This window comes from Labrus mixtus, chromosome 8 (assembly GCF_963584025.1).
Source record: "Labrus mixtus chromosome 8, fLabMix1.1, whole genome shotgun sequence".
NCBI lineage: Eukaryota > Metazoa > Chordata > Actinopteri > Labriformes > Labridae > Labrus > Labrus mixtus.
The window spans coordinates 24,673,697-24,695,157 of NC_083619.1; the positions used below are offsets into that span (position 1 = coordinate 24,673,697).

At 39.5% G+C, this 21,461-nt stretch overlaps 1 protein-coding gene across 1 annotated transcript; it reads right to left on the reverse strand.

The window, feature by feature from the left end:
* Nucleotides 1-2,847: 2,847 nt before the first annotated feature.
* LOC132979515 (purine nucleoside phosphorylase-like) lies at nt 2,848-12,321 on the reverse strand. The gene is made up of 6 exons (XM_061045384.1): nt 12,197-12,321; nt 9,120-9,289; nt 8,886-8,989; nt 7,562-7,737; nt 6,503-6,693; nt 2,848-3,780 (listed from the first exon to the last, which is right to left on the reverse strand). The coding sequence occupies exons 1-6, from the start codon at nt 12,223-12,225 to the stop codon at nt 3,563-3,565; spliced, it is 888 nt and encodes a 295-aa protein (XP_060901367.1). The 5' UTR covers nt 12,226-12,321; the 3' UTR covers nt 2,848-3,562.
* Nucleotides 12,322-21,461: the final 9,140 nt, after the last annotated feature.

Genomic DNA, 21,461 nt, shown 5'->3' on the forward strand with positions numbered 1-21,461 from the left:
TTTCTGTTTATGAATGGCTTCTGGCAAGCCGTCAACCGACGATCTTGAGGAGCCTAAGAGAGCTCAAGAGCTCCCAGTAAAGTAGGTGGTTAGTGACTGAGATTTACAGATAGATACATGCAGTAATATGATGTACTGTATATGCACAGAGAGAGAGAGAGAGAGAGAGGGGGGAGCTCAAGGTGCCAGTTCCCCTGGTAGTCTAAGCCTATAGCAGCATAACTAAGAGCTGGTCTACACCAGCACCAGCCCTAACTATAAGATTTATCAGTATCAGTATGAACACGGATCAGGAACTGTTGTTCAACCGAGTAACTTCCCTTTAATAGAAGTTGTCTTTACAGGTTGTTAGTTTTGATAACAGAGCAGCTGTAATGTTTGACAGACAAATATGGACTGTCTCTGTTTGAAGAGCTCCTCTGCAAACATGCACAGTTATTTTAACATATGAGAGGAAGAAGTTAACATGTTGAAGGTGATGATTTCCACTCATGGACTTGAAGGATTCTTGCCGGGTGTTCGCCCAGGCCAAGCATCTTTTTTTTTTAAAGATTTGTTTTTGGGCTTTATCTGTCTTTTTTTTAGAGATAGGACAGTGGATAGAGTCAGAAATCAGGGGAGAGAGAGAGAGAGAGAGAGAGAGAGAGAGAGAGAGTGGGGATTGACTTGCAGGAAATAAGTCAAAGGTCGGATTTGAACCCGGGACACCTGCTCCAGAGGGCTTTAAGCCTCTGTACACGGCCTGTGCACACTATAACCGCTAGGCTACAGGCACCCCTTGGGCCAAGCATGTTTTTGTTCTTTTTTTTAAAGACTTGTTTTTGGGCTTACCTTGCCTTTTTTTGTTAGAGATAGGACAGTGGATAGAGTCAGAAATCAGGGGCGAGCGAGAGTGGGGGAATGACATTCACAGCTAGACTGTGAAGTCCTCAAACAGGTCGGTGCCTTCGATCTGCCAAACCCACCGATTGTGTTTAAACGTAAAGACAATCACACTAACTCCTAACTTCATGCAAGCAGCTAGAGTTGTCACGATACTAGAATTTTAAACTTCGATACGATTCTTGTAAAAATCAAACAGTATCGATACCTGTGTCATGTCTATGGCAACAAAAGAAGAAGGCCTAGGCACTTGCTTTTAAGATTTTAAATTGCAGGTGAACTCCTGCACACTGTCTAAATCCAGGAATACATTGGTGCATGTTATTGTGACAGTGTTCCGCCCTCTGCCCTCTGTCGCTTTATTAGAGACATAAACGTAACTTCTGCATGTTTACGAGACGCAATAAGGACATGAGAAACGTCAATATTTGTCGACTTGTGAGTTTGAATGGACCACAGCTGCTCTCCCTCTTCAGCTCACGGCAGCTTTGGGTTCAAATTATTACTGAAGATTTGCATTTTTTTATTTTAACGGCCTTTTTTTTTTTTACGCTTTCGATCATTAAAATAACAAATATTGTTCTGAGAATCGCAAAGTGTGATTTACCGTTTCTACAACTTCATCCCCACTCAAATTGATCTCAGTTTGAAAAAGTAAGGACTTAAATGAGATATTTTCTTTTAGTTGTGTTTGATAAGTGTACCTGTACACTCATCAGACTGTGTACAGCAAGATTGTGAAGTAGTCAAAACAGGTTGGATTGTGTTCAAACATAATTTGCATTTTCTCTAAAAGATAATCACCCTTAACATACAGATGTCTGTGAGGAGTCGTGAATCTAACTTGTAGAACTAGTATGAGAAGTGATTTGCAGCCTGTCAGTGTGTGCTGACATACAGACTATATAGACTGAACCTCCCCTCCCTGCAGCAGACCGGTTCATCTCGTATGGATACCTGCTCTTTCACTGCACTGAAACAGACGGCTTGAAGAATTCTCATGACCTTGTAAGGCCATTAAAAAGGGAGGCTCAACGTCATGGAAATGTTTTATTTTTTCTGGTTTCTTATTGGAGGAGGAGGAGGAGGAGGATGTGGACCAGTGATTGTGCATATATTTTGGGGAAGAAGGTGGGAAGAGGCAGACTGCAGGGTCTGTGGTTAGTGTGAGTGGACGGTGAAGAGTAAGGGAGGCAGAGACTCGTCTGATAAGAGGAAGGACAAACAAACGTTATAAATGTCAATGTCACTCTCACACACGGGACAGATGTGGGAACTAGTAAGATTGAGTTGTTTGCATTTGACTTCTGGGAAAGCTTCACTGAAGCTGCAGTTTGTGTTTTAAAAGGACAGATCTGTAGTCAGACTCTGTCAGGAGCCAAATCTGGTCCAATTTGCTGTTCTTCAATAATTGACCAAACATGGACGGTTGGATGCTAGGTGAACTGTAGAATTGTAATATGTGTATTTCTACAGTCTGGGTTAGGGTCTATCTATAAGTCTATTTAAGCTGCACATTGTGCTGCTCTGTGATGTCCGCTGATTTGACTCGAGTTTGTCGAGTGAATGAAAAAGTATTGAGATTAGATTTCAATCTCTCAGTAAGACAAGATCTGCTGCGTATATATTATCAGCAAGAATGATGTGCAGTAAAATAGAATATTTGCTATTTTGGATGTGGATATGCAAGTCGTGTTGTGACTTTGTAGCTCATTGGAGAGAGCTGACTCTCTGCTTATTTTCTCTGGTCAAAACAAAAACAGACCATTCCTAAGCTTAGAAGGAGGACATACTGGCTGATGAGTGTTTTCAGAGAAGCCTTCAGTTTACATATTGTTCTTTTAACAGACACACAATTGCTGAGAGCCATCAAGGGAAAGTTTGCACATGAAAATTAAACCAACCCAACTACAAAGAAAGCTCTGACCCATTTAGTTTCCGATGAAGCAGACTTTGACACCACCATTGTTTTCATGCTGACTCATTTTTATTGCAAAAGTAGATCTCCAGTTGGTACAGTTGTTAGTAAAGTACCTCGTAAAGCAGAGACAGCCGGAGTCTGCTGACACAGTGATCGGACAACGAAGGAGATTTTAAACTTCAATCTGCCTTCCTTCAGTAATCTCATGCAGGATATCATCCCTTTCTTCAAGTCGGTCCTTCAAAACACTCAATATTATCAGGCATAAAAAAAACACACGACTTAAATACATTCAGTATAAATATTAAAGTACATTTTAAACCCTAAAAGAAATATTAAACTCATGATCCCTCAGACAGGTTGGAAGATGGTTAAATGATTAAATAGGAATATTTCTGTTTTTTATGTTGGTAGTTGATGGATATCAGGGAATGCAAAAAGAACTGAAATAATAAATATTTTTATTTATTAAGTTAAAAGCTCTTAAATTAGAAGTTAAAATATGATGCTCTTTACAGCTGACTATCGTGCGTCTCTAAATTAGAATCTTTTGTAAGTACAAAAAAGGAAAATGTAAACATGCTGATAGGAGTGTATAAAAATAGGACCAGTTTTCAGGAATTTAAGACTCAAAGCAACAGTCAGTGGAACTGGAAAACTCCAGTGTCTTTTTTAAAGCATCCTAGCGAGCAGGTAGGTGTTTGAGCAGCAGGTAGTCCAGCTGACCTGAGAGCGGGTACAGGTGTGTTAGTCACACGTTCAGTACGAGTTGTTGTTGTGCTCCAGCCGAGCCACCATGTTGGACACCAGCTTCTGCAGCTGCTCGGCCCTCAGCCTGCCCGTCTCCAGGACTTCTTCGTGGTTGGCCTTCTCCTGGCTGTCGTAGTCCATCACCGAGCGGTTGCTGATCAGCGACATGGCGAAGCAGCGCATGCCGGCGTGGCGGGCAACGATGACCTCGTGGACTGTGCTCATCCCTGCAGCGAGGGGACAGAGAGGAGGTGAGGAATGACACGCAAAGATCTGTGCATGGTAGACGGTGTGACTGTAGGTTACGAGGTCGTCAGAATCAATTCTTTTGGATACCACATGTTTTAAAACGACATCATCTACGTCGTTCTAACGATCACTCACATCTCAAAGTACAGACGCTTTAACATAATGGTCATATTTTAAAGGAGAGCCAGTCTTCAGAAGTTCACCTTCACACATTTTTTGTTGATTTAAGACAAGAAATGATCCAATATTAGGTACCTAAGATTTGTGTTTAGTCGTATCGTGGTATCGAAATAGGTATCGTTACATTTTTCTAGTGCTGTCATCGCTTATCCCGATGAGATTATTTAGATATACAGAATATACTAGGGGTGCATTAAATAATTCATTTATTAATTCATTAAGTAATAATTGGTTACAAAAAAAATGTAATCGATAATCGTTTCGTGGTCCACATTTTTGTAAATGTTTCTTGTTGCATTGTGGGTTCTAGGATAGGTCTAATTCAAAACATAAAAAAAAAGGAGCACGAGCGCAAAAAGAAAATAGATGACAAACAAAGCGCTGATAAAGGCTCTGTGCTGAAACGCGTCCGTTGTTGATCCGTACGCTGCTACCCTAACAAAAATATCCCTTTAATTAACCCCTTTATGAATTCACAATGAACAAAAAGTCCCAAACAAACTAAATATGCAATTTGATCGACGAAAGTTCAGTTCAAATTGTCTTTTTAGTCCACAGAAAAAGAAGGACTTTCACTTTGCGATTACCGCTTTACCCCGCCAAACCAACGACGTTTGATCATCCGGGACAGAGCAGCATAACACGATGTTTTCCTATATTTTGGAATTTTAGATGATTATCCTTTTAATAACTACAAAACGGAACAACCTCACAGGGAGAAATGGCGGACGGACGAGCGAGATGGAGCGAGTGTGTCATTACGCACAGAGGAGAAAGACGAAACAGACAGACACTTAAATCGTTCACCTGAGCCGTTTTCACATATGCACTCCGGATAATATCTAGATAATTACATTCTCCCGACCTAGCCGTTCACATATGCTCCTCACAGCGGGGGACTTTCCCTGTCAGAGGGGAGGGGGGCCGCGGGGGATTTCCCGAGGTAAGATGTAACGTAAATAAACAACGCGGAAGTAGCGGCCGAAGCAACAGAGTCCGCTACACGACGTTATAATGAGAATATTTGCCTTTATATCAATGCTATGTGTAATCCAATGGAATGACAACATCCAGAAAAGAGAGGAGAACAACATACTGACGAGCAGAAAACGAGCAGACACTTTAGCCGGTCACTATATAAACGTCATTCTCTTTCGATCGGCTCAAATTGAAAATCTCCGGAGTATATTCGGCCGCGTTCAGACATAAACTCTTCCGGATTATCTGCGGAAAAAATACTAGGGGTCTGGCCGGAGAAACTCCGGGTAATATCGGAGTAAAAAATTTGGCTGTTGCGTTCACACATACAGCTCCTCCTGGAAGTTTTTCAGGAGATTTCCGTATGTGTGAAAAGGGTTCTGTTCTATTTGTAACTTCATTTAGCAGAGTAAAGTGTGCTCTACACTGCAGACTGTAGTCTTTGTTATGTTGCTGTCAAAACAGCTTCAGCGTGCGATGAGTGCGCATTGATGTCTGCACCGTCTGCTCGCCACACTCACTGCTCTAATTATAATCAAGTGTTAAAAACGGTCACAAGACCATTTGAGGTTTGTTGTCTGTTGAAGTAAGAAATGTCCTAATTTGAACGTTAATACGAAGGCCTATTACTAACAATTATTAAAATCCCGAAGATTCAAATTAATCAATAGATACAGTCGGCATCGCGTCATAGTTGGGGGCGGGGCCTCCCGTGGGGGAAAAGAATCACAGAAAAAAAGGAACTACAAAACGATTACTCGAGTACTCGCTTTAACAATGGGAAGAGTAATCGATTAGAGAACATTTTGCATTTCTGCACCCCTAGAATATACTGTTTATATATTCATATATGTGGCACGGGGGCATTTGTGTATGATACTACAAGTAAAGTTATTACATTTTGGGCTCAGCATCTTGTTACATTTTTGATTGAAAACATTTGGGGTCGTTATTACATTTGGGGTTCTTACATGCCTTTTCATGACCACATCATCATTTTGTGGTATGAGTCTTGTTTGCTTTAAGGCTTTTTCAGATTATTTTACATAGTGATGTTCTTTTTTTCAGTTTTATTATGCAGATATGTCATCATGCTGTTACCTGGGAGTAGACATCTGATCTTACTAAATACTGGAAATATTTCTATAAACTATGTGATGCACAAAAAACGTTTTTCTGTCGGGGACATTCATTTCTTTCTCAAGCATCCTGCCTGCAGCAAGACTCATAACGTTGGTGTTGCTTAAAAGTAAGTTTGTGAATGACCTGTCCTGTGACTCAAGTCTTCCTGTGTTAAGTCAGTAGATGACTTAGAGCTTGTGTGTACATGTGTGTGTGTGTGTGTGTGTGTGTGTGTGTGTGTACGTGTGTGTGCAGGTACTTCTGCTGGATGAACTGAGATAACCTCTTGGTTCAGGGAAGGGCTGGGATTAGGTGAATCTTTTTTAAGGTTGTGTTCGGGCTCTCGGGAATGTCATGACAGATCAACAGAAGTGTAAAAGAAAAGAAGTTTAATGTGTGAGAGGAGGAGTCGTTACTTACCAACAGCATCCGCCCCCAGCGTGTGCAGCATGCGACACTCGGCGATGGTCTCAAAGGTCGGCCCTCCGAGGACGACGTACACTCCCTCCCTCAGGAAGTCATTGTAGCCCAGCTCCGAAGCCACTTCCTGTGCCAGCTGCCGCAGCTCGCGGTCGTAGGCGTCAGACATGCAGGGAAAACGGGTGCCAAACCTGTATGCAGGAAGTCTGTGTTTACTCAGCCGTTGGAATCCACACAACTGTCCTACTCAATACTGAAAGTCCCCCAAATGACTCAGGTGTGATTACAGCAACACACCAGAGTGTCCCGCCCTCATGAGAACTACAAAACCATCCGTGTGTCATTGCCTCTGGAGCTAATAGCTGCATTAAACCACCATAGCATTGCATATTGTAGGAAACACAGAGTTTGTATCAGTGGAGAAGCTTCATGTTGTAATGCAGGCTGAGAGTAAAAGTTGTAGTGATCTCTTTGTTATGTGAACTCCTGCAGCGTCGACACTCTGACATTACACAAAGTTCTCCTCTGAAGCTAAAATTCTCGATCTACTGGTGCGATGCCTCTGGCGTCCAGAAGACGAGAACAAAAAGCTTTTGTTTGTTCCTCCAGGGTAAGAAGTGTGGCAGTTTTGTAAAAGGAGACTGGAGCAATTGTTAGAAAAAAAAAATATGGTGGGGGAGGAGGGTAACATAAGTGCTGAGTCATTTGATCAGGGACTAAGTCACAACTGCTGGTGTGAAATCTCTAGTAACACAAGATAAGACTTTATATCTCTCCTGAGGGGACGTTTGAATGAAGATGACTCGCATGCTTTCAGTTGGTGTTATAACGCACAGCTTTGAATCTTTGGCAATTTATGAAGAGAAACATTTGTAAATTAGAAAAATTATTGGCGCCATCCATCCAATCTTCTAAATCCCCCGAACTTAAAAGATGTTGAGTCAGCTCAGTGAAGGTCGGGTGTTTTTTTTTTTTTTTTTACTATCTCTGATGACTTTCTCCCATTTAAAAAATGCAAATCATAATCACAAACAAGGATTCCCATGTGTCCACCCCTACCTCTCGTCATTGGGCCCATTCAGCGGGTTGACGCCAGCAAATCCCGGCATGTTGATGTGGTCCTTGATGATCATGACGTCCCCCACCTTGTAGTCCTGGTTGAGGCCTCCGGCAGCGTTGGTCAGGATCATCGTCTCTACACCCATCAGCTTGAAGACGCGCATTGGCAATGTGATCTGAAGGGGGGGGGGGAAGGTATTCATGAAATGTCATGTTTATCATGGGAAAAGTACTACAGGGGTTTTAGTGGAATCTGCACAAATGATCAGAGAACACGTCCTTGACCTCGCTTAAAACACAGCTAGAATAAGATGACCAGAAGGCAAATATGAGTGCTTCAAAATGTGTCCCCTAATCTGTAAGGATAAGGACTGACAGTACACAGCGCATGATGTAAAGCTGCTTGCAGTATCGCAATTCAGGTACAAAGATATTTCCATATTTGTTTGTTTTTAACCTTTGAAAAGAAATTAAGAAATATAAATAAATGATTCCTCACAACTCCAACACGGTGGCAAACACATTAAGTTGAAGTGCCCTTCCACCGCAGATTTATTATTACTGCAACACAGCACATCAGGTAATCTGCCATGTGAGGTAAGCAAACAACAACAGCGCAGTGCTTGAAAAACATTATAGTCCGATTTTGCAAAATGTCAGCAATGTAGCAATATTTTATATCGCAGATAATTCCACAAGTTGCACAATGACGTGTACAGCTAGCAAGGCTTTCAGATTGGAGGTGTTATCATTAGAGGTTAGTAAAAAAATGTATTCATGAAAAAAATCAAGATTCTTCTCTTCTAAGATTTAAAATCGATTCATCATTTCCAAAAAGCGTTTTTTTTTTTTTTTTTGTTAAATTAAATTTTCTTTTTCTTTTTTTTTTTGGCTAATCAGTCACTCCCTGCTAAGTGCTAATGCTAGCTCTTTAACTCAGTAGAACGCCAAATGGAGCAGCAAGAAATTCAGCCAGTCTGGAGTAGATCCTGAAGTATGTACTACTTCATGAATAGACTTTGAATCATGAATCCAGAATCGTTTTGAATCGAAAATCGATTCTGAATCGAATCGCAACTCCAAGAATCGAAATCGAATCGTGAGACGCCCAAAGATTCCCAGCCCTAGTTACCATCGTTGACGCACAGGGACAGGATGACATATGGCTGTTGAATAGATGCTGACACTCATGTTTCAAAGAGGTAAACATCGTGTTGGATTATCTGTCAAGATAATGAAAAACTTCCTCTGCCTCCTTCCTGGCATAGAACACAAGTCCTCATAGATCTATATCGACTCGTGCTGCTGTTCAAACTGCACTCACCTTCTGCACCGGGTAGCCCTCATACAGGTGGAACCTGCCCTGCATGCAAACACACGGCTTCCCTTTTAGTGTTCCGAACACCAGCCGCCCTGCGTGACCATGCACTGCAACACACACACACACACACACACACACACACACACACACACACTTAAGTTAACAACCAGGTTCTTTTAAGTGGAGCTCAACATAAACAGCTGTGTGTAGCTCAGAGAGCTGCAGTTTAGTGCATACCTGTGCTCCGTGGAAAGTTGGGAATGTCGCTGTATTTGATGACCTGAGGGTCCTTGAGCATGTCAGCGAGCCCCCCCATGCCAGAGCCGCACACAATTCCCACAGTGGGCCGTACCTGTGTGCTGGACAGCAGCCAATCAGCGGTGGCGCGACATTCCTCGTAGCTGTCTCTGAGAGAGAGAGAGAGAAAATCACAGATTGTATTGAGGTATGTGTATAAAGATCTGGTGTCAACAAAGTTCATTTGATATTATCTTCAACACGCTACAAAGCCCCAGGACAAAGTCAGGACGATTGTAAGGGGCCAGGACTTATAGGGGCCCGAAAAATATTCAAACATTAACAAAGAAAGTTTCTATAATAAACCTTTTAATACCAAGTATGACATTTGAGTCTGTGTTTGAGGCTTTTCCAATACTACTCTAGTCTCAGTGTGGGAAAATGATCTGTTGCAATATAGTCCGATTATTGTCAAACATCTTGTTTCATCATGGGGATTAATCTGCTGAAGTTTAAGCCTCTCATGGACTTTGTTGAAATCCAGAAGACGTGGGAACAGGTCGAGGATTTACGTTCTCTTTTCTTATTCATTAACATCATTATCATCTTTCAGAAACACCAAAGCCTGTCGACCAATTGTAGCAGTTTTTTTCTCTTTCTGGAGGTGGCGTGACTCTGCCTGCAGCATTCCCATCTCCTCTCTCTGTGCATGCTCAATCATGAGGCATTCAGTAAGCAGGAAACAAGCAGGAATATCTGATTAAACAGAAGGAATTTAAGCAGCACGGGGGGACGTCCTGAACAACTCATGAACTGAAGGAATATCATAAGTGATATTTTTACATAAACAAAGACGCATAATCACCTTGAGATGAAAGGTTAAGGCGGCTTTGTTACGCCAACAATGTGTCATAGTCATGTTCAGAAGCAGCATGAAATCTTATCCTCAACACAGTGGCCTTGACAACGAGAACAATGTTTTTATTAAACAAAGACGGGCTTTCATATTCCTGTGGATGTGGGTCATCCCTCCCTTCTCCTTTATGACAGAGACCATTTTTACATTTTGTTTGTTTGCAGATGAAAAAAAAAACAATTGGAACACAATTTTGACAATTCGGCCTAAAATTCCTTTTGACTGGTCAATTTTTCCAAAAAGCACAATCTGACACAGAGTCTTTGAAGTAGACGGCTGCTCTTTAAATATCAGGTCTCAAATGTTGTTATCATAAGACAGGAACACAAGCACAGTATGCAAATGTTCGGGTATAATTACAGGCTTTGCCACCGTCAGCGTCACAGTCTGATTAAGGTGTAGTTAAAGTATAAACTGTGCTTCAGCACGGGGCTTACTTGTAGTTTCAATTCACCACTTCTAAAGTGAGATTTGCTTCAGCTTCATTTGATGGATTTTAATGTTTTACATATTTAAATTGCAGAAAAAAGAGAGAAAGGTCGGCACACTGTTCAGCTCCCAATGAGCAACTTTATTAAGGGCAACCTTCTTCAGATCTGAAGATGATCGAAACGTTGCCCTTAATAAAGTTGCTCATTAGGAGCTGAACAGTGTGCGGACCTTTCTCTCTTTTTTCTGCAGCTTTCACATTTTTTTGTCCTGCGCCTGAATGCATTTTGCGTTGGATGTCCGCACACTAGTTTTTTTCTCTTACATATATAAATCCCAACTCAGTTTTTTATTTGTTTCACCATGTTTATGAATCTCTCGAGTTGTCAGTTAACACAATACCAGCAATTTAGCCATTTGAAATAAGGCCTATACTGTAATTTAAAACACTTTTGGGTTAACTGTAATAACTTCAGTATTTCTGTTCAGTTTTCTTCTACTTAACAGAATAAAATAAGAATATAAATTTTAATTTTCATTAAACAGACATACATCACTAGTCTGTCCTGCTGCCTGACCTTGAGTCAGAAATAAGAGTGTTGCACTTATGTAAAAAACGATCAAGGATATTGCAGCTATGACGTAATAATGATAATATTACGTCATATGTAGATCTCACTTATACATTTATTAAGTAAGATAGTAAGCAGATCGAGAACTTCCAAACCAAATGTATATACTTTATATATAAATATATATTTTTTGTAGTTATTGTAGCCTACAAACCGATGTTTACACCAGTTTTACTTCAATGTTAAATCCTCGTTTCAAAATGTTCTACTTCTCTCGAAAGGGCTTAAATATCTGAGCGCTTTATCAACCGTCTCGTGGTCCTATGACACTTTAGGCCTATTAGGACTTTTGAGGATCATGTGCTCTGAGACTGTGACCTGCTGTCTGCTGAAGTCCAAACCTGACCCACAGATTGGTCACTTGAATGCGGCATTAAAAAAAAAACAAAAAAAACCAAAACGTCCTCATGCTTCTTAAACACGAGTTAAAATAACGAAAGACGACAGACCACTCATCAGTTTGAGTTTATGGGGACGTCCCGGTAATTATTTCCCTCTGTGACTCAGAGGTAGGTCGGTTTGTAGAAATGACGTCAGAGTGGAGCGCGTTTGCCTAGTGGGGTTTTTTTTTTTTCTTCCTCCCGACACTGAGTGGAACAAACTGGGGCTCTTCATAGCGTCAATATCTAATTTAATAAATGCGTGTTTTCCCACGTACAGCATCCGGAGCAAACAGCTGTCTCCTCTTCTTCATGTGATAATAAGAGTCGGTAAATTGAGTGAGGCAGCAGCATCCTCCGAGCGTCACATCATCCCAACGAGGCAGGCGCGCTTTTCTATCTGCCTGTCTGTTTTCAGCTCTCGGGGTTTTTGTTATTGCACAGCCCGAGTGTGTCTGCTTCTCTAGGGATTTCTGGAGAAATATAGCAACGTGTAGGAACATTTAATCAAAGTATTTCTGCCTCCTCATGTCCCGGGACTCGAGAAAAGAGCAAGACAAATTCCATACAAATAACACATCCATTAAACCTAAAGTAAGACTTGAATATTAATAACTTAAATATTAAATAAATGATTTAACAGACGTAAATATGAAAACTTTATGTATTTGTTATCACGAGAGTAGGCTGTTTTATTATAGTAATGATTAATTTACTCACCCTGACACGATATCGGACATGGACAACATGATGAAACGAGATGCAGGTAGTCGGCAGGTTTTTCCTGTGTTGAGCTGACCAGATTCAAGGTTATTCGCCGGGTTTCCTGATGGAGAGACCGGGTTTTAGGGTTTCATCCCCACCCCTTTACAACATAACTGATACAGGACACGCCCCTCTGCGTCAGAGCCAGATACACGCTCTGATTGGCTGAAGCGTCGGCGTTTGCGTAAAGCTTTTGATGCGTTCATGTACTCCACCGAAAAGGGCTTTCTGGAGTTTTAATGGTAAAAAAAAACAAACTAAAATCCTTTCTAAATTATAAAACAAAACTATTTTCAGGGATAATGGCTAAATAACCTCAAATAAGATGATAGAATAGACACATTTTCCTTCAAAGACTGTTAATTAAAGTGTGAGTTATGAAAGGAGAAACAAACGCAAGATTATTTTGTAATTTCCTGCTGTTGGTTCAGATGTTTTATGTTTGAAAATCTTTGTAGCGAAGGATTTAATCACGAGATTCAAACCTGTGATATTTAACTTCACATTAATAATAACAGACTGGCACTTTTGCAGCAGGATTACAAATAGCCTATATAAAGGTTTTCAACAGAATTACTCACACAAAGTATAGTATGTGTCTCTGTCACCTCATGTACAGTTTTTGTTGTTTTTTTGGCTACAATCAGGCTTATTCACATGTTTATGTTCATTAAGGTGCACTTTCCCTTTTTTTAAATTAAAATAAACAAATAAATACAGTCAAACAATAATAAAAGCTTATGTTACATGGTAATTGTCTTACACCTTTAAAATAAGACGTTGACAATTCAGCTCTAAAAATTGTGCTTAAGACCCATCATAGAGACCATTCATTTTATTTTGTTTTGTAGTCTATGTGACAACGTAAGTGTTTTAATTTAGTAATTTCCCACAGCGTTTGAACGCAGCGTTCCGCATTCATCTCAACGTGGTCGTGTTGCTGTTGGTGCTGATGCAATACTTCCCAGATCACATCTTGTCAACCATAGCTTAGGGCTTACTACTTTTTGTAACAAAGAATTACTTTAGAAATACTATTTTAATTATTTTTTCTAGAAATCTTACTGGATTCAAATATAATGTACAAAATCCTTAAATTATGCTTATATTTTATTTCGAAAAGCTAAACTCTCAATAAAATTGATCAAAACAGTTGTTTTTAAGAATTTCTTTGTTACAGTCCCCTGTGGTCTAAATGAAGCACCAGAGGAGGTTTGTGACCCTGTATAAACCAGCTCTCTCAGAACGCTCCGTTTTGGTGTGTGTGTCTCTTTAAATGCAATGAGCCCCCCCTGAGTTTTCACGGTAGACATCACTCCTCTGTAGTGAGAATAAAAATGGCGCACCTGCGCAAAAGTTTTGCTCTATAGGCTCAGGTGGAGTCCATGGGTGGAGATATCAGGGGATGGGAGGGTATTTTTTTTAACCAGAATCCCACTGTGACATCACAAGGAGAGCAAATTTGAAACCGAGCATTTTTCTCTGTGTTGTAAGACTTGTGCAGTTCAAAAACATAGGACTGGGTGGGTTTATTACACATTTTGTAGCCACTCAGGTTACCCAAATATATGTTCAAAAACACTGTAAAAGTGGATTTTATCATAATATGTCCCCTTTAATATTTTCACCACTTTAATTTTGCAAAGATGAAGAATGAGCAATTCTTCAAACAACATCTTTTCACTCCACAGCCACACTTAAAACCCTTTCTCTTTAAGTGGAATCACAACTGGCACTGCTTCACAGCTGATTTAACAACAGGAGGAAACTGCAGACACATGATTAAGTGAACTATTCAGCAGTAAACTGTATCGCAGGAATGTTGGCTGTATGTGTGAGCAGCAGAAATGCAGAGAAGCCAAGCAAGTTTTGCAAAACAAAGCAGACTTCAACGCCTCCGGCACATAGATGTGCAATGATTACAAATCTCAACATTAGAGTTGTAGCTAGAAACACAAACAAGCTGTCTGTTTTACAGACAATTGTAACACACTCTTAGATGCATTATAATGCACCTTGCAAATTATTAGTTATTCTTTGTATCTCTCACTGCTATTTACCAAAATCAAGAATGATCTTTTACCTGCGGATTTATTTTCAGTGCTAACAAAAAGCTCGGCTGAAAACACAGTTTGTCCTCAGCTGACATTTGACATATTGGATAGTGTGGGAACTTCCATAAAGCTGTGTGAAATGGAGACATATCTACAGTATGCTCTTTAAATTAACATTTTAACTCAATAGAAGTGATAGAAGTTACCAAAAACAAACATGCAGCGATATACGTAAACGTCAAAGGAATATGGCTTATTTTAAAGAGAAATTGATTGATAGATAAAAAGATGAAATGGCAGAGCAAAGAGACCTGAGTGAATGTTTATGCTGGCATGCATTTGATTGTTTTTTGTTTTTTTTCTGTGCGTGCAACATATAGGCCAGATGCTGTGTCTGTTTACATGTAAATATCAGTGGAGCATTCAGATAATTAACGTTAGTAAAACTAGCAATGCAACGATGTCAAAATAACACAAGTCCTGCATTAAAATGTTACCGAATGTAAATTAAACTTCTCATGTATTCCCCCCAAAACAAATGTACCTTGAGCAGTATTATCTACTGAGTATCGTGATGCATTGCAACACAAATAGTATTTTGATGCTGCAGTTGGTTGAGGTGGAGCTAATTCTCTGTTTTAACATTATTTTCTTTTAAACCGCTAAAGCAGAAGATGGCATTCGAATTGGTTTAAAAAAAATAAAAACTCAAGTAAATTAAAAGAACTTTAAAAGTATATCTAAGTGTAAAGTTTGAATCAATGTATTTGGTCACTTTCCTCTGATGTGACATGTACATATAAACTGGTGTGTGTCTGCACAGTTTGTGTCATGTACCTGCAGTGAAAGCAGCACAGAGCAGCCAGTGTTACCCACCGTTATGTAACTGCTCATTTGCATTCACACAGATCGGTTTGGCCTTTTTTTTCAAGTTCAAGTTAAAGGCTGAACTCTCCCTCAGCAAACACATTACAGAAGAGTCACCAGAGGAAAGGTTTTGCATTGAGAAAAAAAACAGATAATACAAACTTTTGTTGCTTTGTACATCATTCAGTGGTGAAGAGCAGAATTTTCCCATCGGAAAATAAACTGTTTGTCTCCATGGAGCAGCTGTACTACTCTCAGAGACAATATATTTACAGGAATACTTGTTTCTTATTAGTCCAGAACGTACTGAAAGGTCAAACCTGCAGAGTTTGAAACTGTTGAATCATTCAAACACTTCAGATTAAGGCTTTAAAACTCTTCAAACTCTTTCTTATTGGACTTTCTTTTTTCTTCTTCCATGCTGATAAGTGATGGATTAAGTGTTTTATTTCAAATCAATGTTCTGGTTGTTTTCACATTTCATGCATCAATATGATTTGGTGATACCAAAGAATCAAACAGAAGTTCTACAGTATTTCATGTAGTTTTTAAAGGAGCAATGTGTAATTCTGACACCTAGTGTTTAAAATTGGTACTGCAGTTAAAATTGAAAACATTAAAAAGGGCTTTCTCCCCCTGCCCCCTCCACCCAAGAGTCAATGTGCACGCAGGTTGCCTTGTCTCGGACCCTGAAGCTTCAGTGTTTAGCCAGTTCTGCATCAGTCTGTAAACCTCTCTCCATTTTACAAAAAAGTGTTTCCAATTTTATCATAGTTTTACTACGTTTCTGCTAGTGGAGCTTTTTAGAAAAATGCAGAGGCCTTTTAGGTCGGGTAGAATCAGTTATATGTGAACCAGTTCTCTTGCCCACTTCCTTCGCCGTAACACCCGTTGGTTTGCCGTTTGGGCGTCCAAAACAGACCGTAAACCTGCTTCTCTGGTCAAAACAAATACAGACCATTTCGTATCGGAATCTAAACTTAGAAGGAGGACGTATACTGGCTGCTGCATTGCTGACTGAGAAGCCAGCACTTCAACTTATCATGTTTCCTTAATGACTGATGATATACACTGTAAAAAAAAAACCTAGTTGTTATAACTAAAAAAATTTAGTGTTCGGGCTGCCTTAACATTTTAAGTTAACTGAACTTAAAAAGATAAGTTGAGATAAATTTGTGAATATTCCAAAGAAATGCAATTTTCTAGTCAAAAAAACTTGAAGTCAGTTGTACTTAAATCTTAAAGTTAACAAAACTTTTGATCACAATTCATTTCCTGTGATATTATCTAGTTAAGGCAAAATGGTCTAAAATGTATTTTGACTTGAAATCAAAAATTTAATTAACAATTTAAAAAAATGTATCATCTCTACAGGAAATTCGTTTCATCATAGAAACCAACCAACTCTAGTTCTTCAACCTGTAATAGCAGATCAGATCAAATAGCACATCTAAACATTTACAAATGTTTTTACCTATAATGTGCTGGCTCGTTTGTAAAAACATTTCCACCCAAGATTGTGCAAAAAACTGTTTTCTTTATTTTGCTGCATTTACCATTTATCTGTCACTTTTCTCAGCATTTTCAGATGTAATAAACTTATAAAATCAATAATTTACACATTTAATGAGATGATCTTACTATGGTAAAACAAACACTTCAGAAAAGATCTGTGACACAATGTCCAAATTTTTCTTGGCAGCTTTCAGAAAACTCCGACCTCGGTGTAGTGCCTGCAGTTTTAGGAAGAAGTCTTTTTCTCAGTCCATGGACCCTTGGGGAGTGGTCCCCACCGATATTCAGTAGGTTCTTCTGTATGACTTTAAATGTATACTTCCTTTTGGTAGTCAATGTAATTGCATACAGCAGACCCATGAGCATAGCTACCATATGCAAATAGTCCTTCATGCCATGCTGAATGATCTGATCCTCCAGGACGACCTCGTCTTCTATTACCAGGAGGATTCCTACGTTTGTATCCTTGTTATGCCGTCCTCAATGTCTGTAGATTTACAAGACAGAAAAAAATAGATATAGCTGTGAAATGTTTGTACTACTCTCTGAGAAACAACATTTTTAGCCGGCAGAGCTACCCACGGGTGGGTCGCCAGAGATTTTTTATGGGTCGCCAGATGAGTTTTCAGAATGTTAACGCTGCAGTATTTAATGTGACATTTCTGCCTGCAATACAAATCCAAGCCACATGGGGGAGCTCCGCTATCTCACACTTGCCCTCTCCACCATAATAAAGCACAAAATAAGGCTCTTCCACCAGCCACTGGATGGCAGGAGAGCTAAAGTCACCGGCATGGATGCTTGGCTAATAAAAAAGAAATGCATTGTTCCAGACCAGACAGCTACCGAAGGTCCACAGGGCCAAGCATGTGGGGAAAATCTGTGTAGGGGAGGTGAAGTGACCCCTTCGCGGCTCGTAAACCAGACAGTACCAAGTGAAGACCAGTGTCAATGTTAAGGTTACACTTTTTCAATTAGCAGACGCTTTTATCCAAAGCGACGTACAACACTAATCCATTCATACACCACCACCGAAGCAGAGGGAGCAATGCAGGTTAAGTGTCTTGCCCAAGGACACATCAGACATGTTGCTCAGCTGGGGAACGAACCCTCGACCTTCTGGTTGAGAGGCGATGACTCTACCAACTGAGCCACAGTCATAAACATATCAGTCAACAATATAGTTCATTAACAATAGGTAATCTCTATGGCCCAAACTCAGATGAACCATCATTTTTTTCACAATTTATTTTCATCCATAACAACCATTTGCAACTCCCCAAGGTTCCCGAGGTGACCCATAGCAGCCCCTCCCTTCCTCTTGCATGTTGTTAGTTTCCCTCGGTCTGTCTCTCTTATTATTGTTTTTCGGTCCAAGACGGTGAACGCCGTGGAAAGTGATGTTGTTGACAGAGTCTGTGGGAAGTTGTTCCTGGCTGAATTCAAGGCTTTAGCGTAGAGACTGAACTTCTTGGTGTACAGCTTCAATCTGTGCGATTCAGGTGTCGAGGCCGGTAAGTTTATTTTGGGAGGAGGTCCAATGCCACTTTGATCGCAACTCTCACAAGACAGTGCGAGATCCATGATGGCGGCGTCCAGCTGCTAGACGACAACAAACAACTCTGACAGGACTTTTAAGCATATTTGTTTTCTGTATTCTCTCTGCAAACTCTTCCTTTTTCTTTTTCTACAATCTGAATACAATTTCAACCGACCTGGATCCCCTGGAGAATTGTTTTGACGACCTCGACGACTTTTTCGACCACTGTTCCAAAAGACTCGGCATCATGATCACGGCAACTTCACTCACCAAGAAAACCGGGAAATCCAGCCACTCTCCAGATTACAAAAGAGCACGTTCAGACTCACCGCCCAGCACAGGCACATCTCCATCCACATCCCCAAAACCCCCTTGCTGCAACGAGGTAAGAGAAATACTCCTCTAAATCGAAAATAGAGCTCGCCATTTTTTCATGAATCACTTTTCAAAGTCGGCAAACTTTCAATTAGTTGAGGTGACATAAACGTATAATATTGAGTTAACACAACAGTTTCATAGCCTTGAAGTAAATCTAACTTAGAATTTTATGTTATCATAACTTTTTGTTTTTACAGTGTAGTAAGGTCATTTTATCATTTAATGTATGATATTTAAATCACCTGAGTTGTAAATGATTAACATTAGCATTTCCCACAGTGCCAACTTTTAGTACAATGCCACTGCAAATATAAAAAAATATTTGGATTCATACTTTACTCAATGGATCTATGTTTATAACGTAGGAGAAATATTGATTCTCCTTTTCTTGTCTCCTTTGCACTTGCTTCAAAACTCTTCCCGTGTGTAACAAAAACAAAAGTTAATATTCCTCCAGTCTTCCTGAGATGAAGAACAGAGGGTTTTATAACATCTGCCCGAGGTCCACTGAGCTCCTCTGCACCATCTGAGCTCACACGATCACATGCAGCATCCGTAGTATCACCCCAGGTCATATCCTTGAATGCTCTCTGACAGTGACTCAGCCTCTACACATCTAAGTAGAGCCCTCTAATGTGCTGCAGGGATTTTAATTTCCCTGTGAAACCTTTGTGTATTATTACAAATCAGGGAATATGCAAGGATTCACAGCAAATCATGATAATATCTGTCTCTCCTTACTGTAATCTGTTCTGCACATGTTAAATTTACAAATTATCCCTGCACTCATGTTCACTTCATTTGTCTACTCGCCGTTATATTGAATAGTCTCTGCTGATAACATGTCTACACTCCTGCACTTTAACTTATAGTATCACTGATTGCACATCTCCCTATGTCAATACTGTCCATTATACAACTCTGTTTTTGCACATTTACATTTAATCTTTCATATTTCTATCAAGTTAAATCCTGGTTGTATATATTCACATTCTTAGTTTTGATATTTTTTGTGCTTATTTACTTTGTATTTAATATTATATTGTGTTTAAATTTGATAATATTGTGTTTTTTTTTACTCATATTGTGTGTTTGGACAACCTGCTGCTGTAACGCCACAATTTCCCAGTTTGGGATCAATAAAGTAATTATATTCTATTCTAAATGGTAAAACAATCAACAGGATATGCTGACTCTGGTCACATTGCACATTTTTCAAATCAAATCAAATCAGAAATGTTGATGAGGTTACTGCATAGGTATATATTTCAGTTAGTGATGACAATCCCTAACCCGTCAAGTTACGGCATCACAGTTTGAATTAATTTCATTCAGTATTAAAACTACAGCCTACAAACCCTGTTTATTAGTTAAAGTTCATGCTTTTCTGTAGTTGCAGCATCAGCCAATCAGATGATTTGTGGTCTTTGCTTCTTTAAAAGAGGAAATACAAATGGGAAGCACATGTCGCCTTCTTCTTCACAGCTTGTTGAAATATCTAGGTGTTGATTAAACAAAACAAAAGATAATAGATGACCAAACTTCCTCTCCCATGATCGCATGATCCCACCTGACCTGGTTTGACTTCATGACTGGTTTGGATTATTTTGGAGAGGTTAAATTAGTACCTCATCAAAAGTGAGTTCAGTACCTGCAGGAGGTGGAAGTCAGAACGGCAGTATGTGTAGAAATACAGATGTGGTATGGTTAAAACATATTGTGACAAAGGAAAGGGAGATCTCAGTGAAATATGAAACATTAAAAATATTCAAAAACATATTGTGAACTCTGAAAATGACACAGAATATTAAGTTTTTTTTTTTTTTTTAGGTAGGAGATTAATGTTCGATTGTAACACAAGATGTTTTGATAAAATCCTATCAGGGCTCACTTTATGTGTCGATACTCCGACCAGTATAGCCAGACATAGGCTGTGTTGATCACCAGCTTATGTAGGTAATACACTGAATATCAAAAAGTACCTCATTGAACTGCACTTAAAATAAACTTAGTGGGTTTTTTTTTGACTCAAGATGTGTTTGAAATCACACACAGAGTCCCTGAAGTCCCAAAAAGTAAAAAGTACAAGAGTTATTCTCTTGTGTGCAAAAGTTATGATCTTACTTGTGCACACATGAAAATAACTTGTGGACTCAAGTTATATATTTGAACTTTTTGGGACTTCAGGGCCTCCGTATGTAGGAGGAAGCTGATAAGTGGACCTTTTTTTTTCTTTTGTTAAAAGTTGGTACTGACCTGTTTCAACATGCAAGAAAAGTTTTGATATCTTATGCAAACAAAGCAAAGAGTTTCAAACACAAACAGGTTAAGTTATATAGAAGACCCAAACAGCTTGATAATGTTCTAACTGGACCATGAAATCTTCATTTTTTCACTTCATAAGTCCATAGACAATAGCAAATAGTAAAGCAGTATTCTTTCATTGCAGATATTTATTTTTGTTCCAACCTAAATTGTGACCCAACGATCTTGTGTCTCCTTTCAGGTTGGCAGACTTCAGCCTTGTTCCCACGAGAAAGAAGCAACGCTGTCCTGAGAATTTCTTCTTAGTGTCAGTGAGCAGCACACAAACACACAAAATAAATATTCACAGAGGGAGAAGACGTCCTTCAAATGCTCAAATGTAGGAAACAAAGTTGGTCCTCTGCTTCCACCTGCTGGCTGGAAAGAAAGGAGAGTCTGTTTTTATTCACATTTCTACACATTTAGTCAATAAGAGGCCTATTAAGATGTCAATATCACATTATCTGTATGAAGGTTGTCAACACTTTGATACTTTTTGATACCACATGTTTTAAAATGATACATTCTCAGTTAGCCTATTGTAATGATGGATAGTAGGCAA

Bases quoted from the DNA above. Each gene is read 5' to 3' on its own strand.
- LOC132979515 (XM_061045384.1), bottom strand. From the start codon at position 12,225: ATGTTGTCCATGTCCGATATCGTGTCAGG. The intron at 9,290-12,196 runs GTGAGTAAATTA...TCTCTCTCTCAG, and splicing joins ATGTCCGATATCGTGTCAGG to AGACAGCTACGAGGAATGTC. The intron at 6,694-7,561 runs GTAGGGGTGGAC...TCCTGCATACAG, and splicing joins AATGGGCCCAATGACGAGAG to GTTTGGCACCCGTTTTCCCT.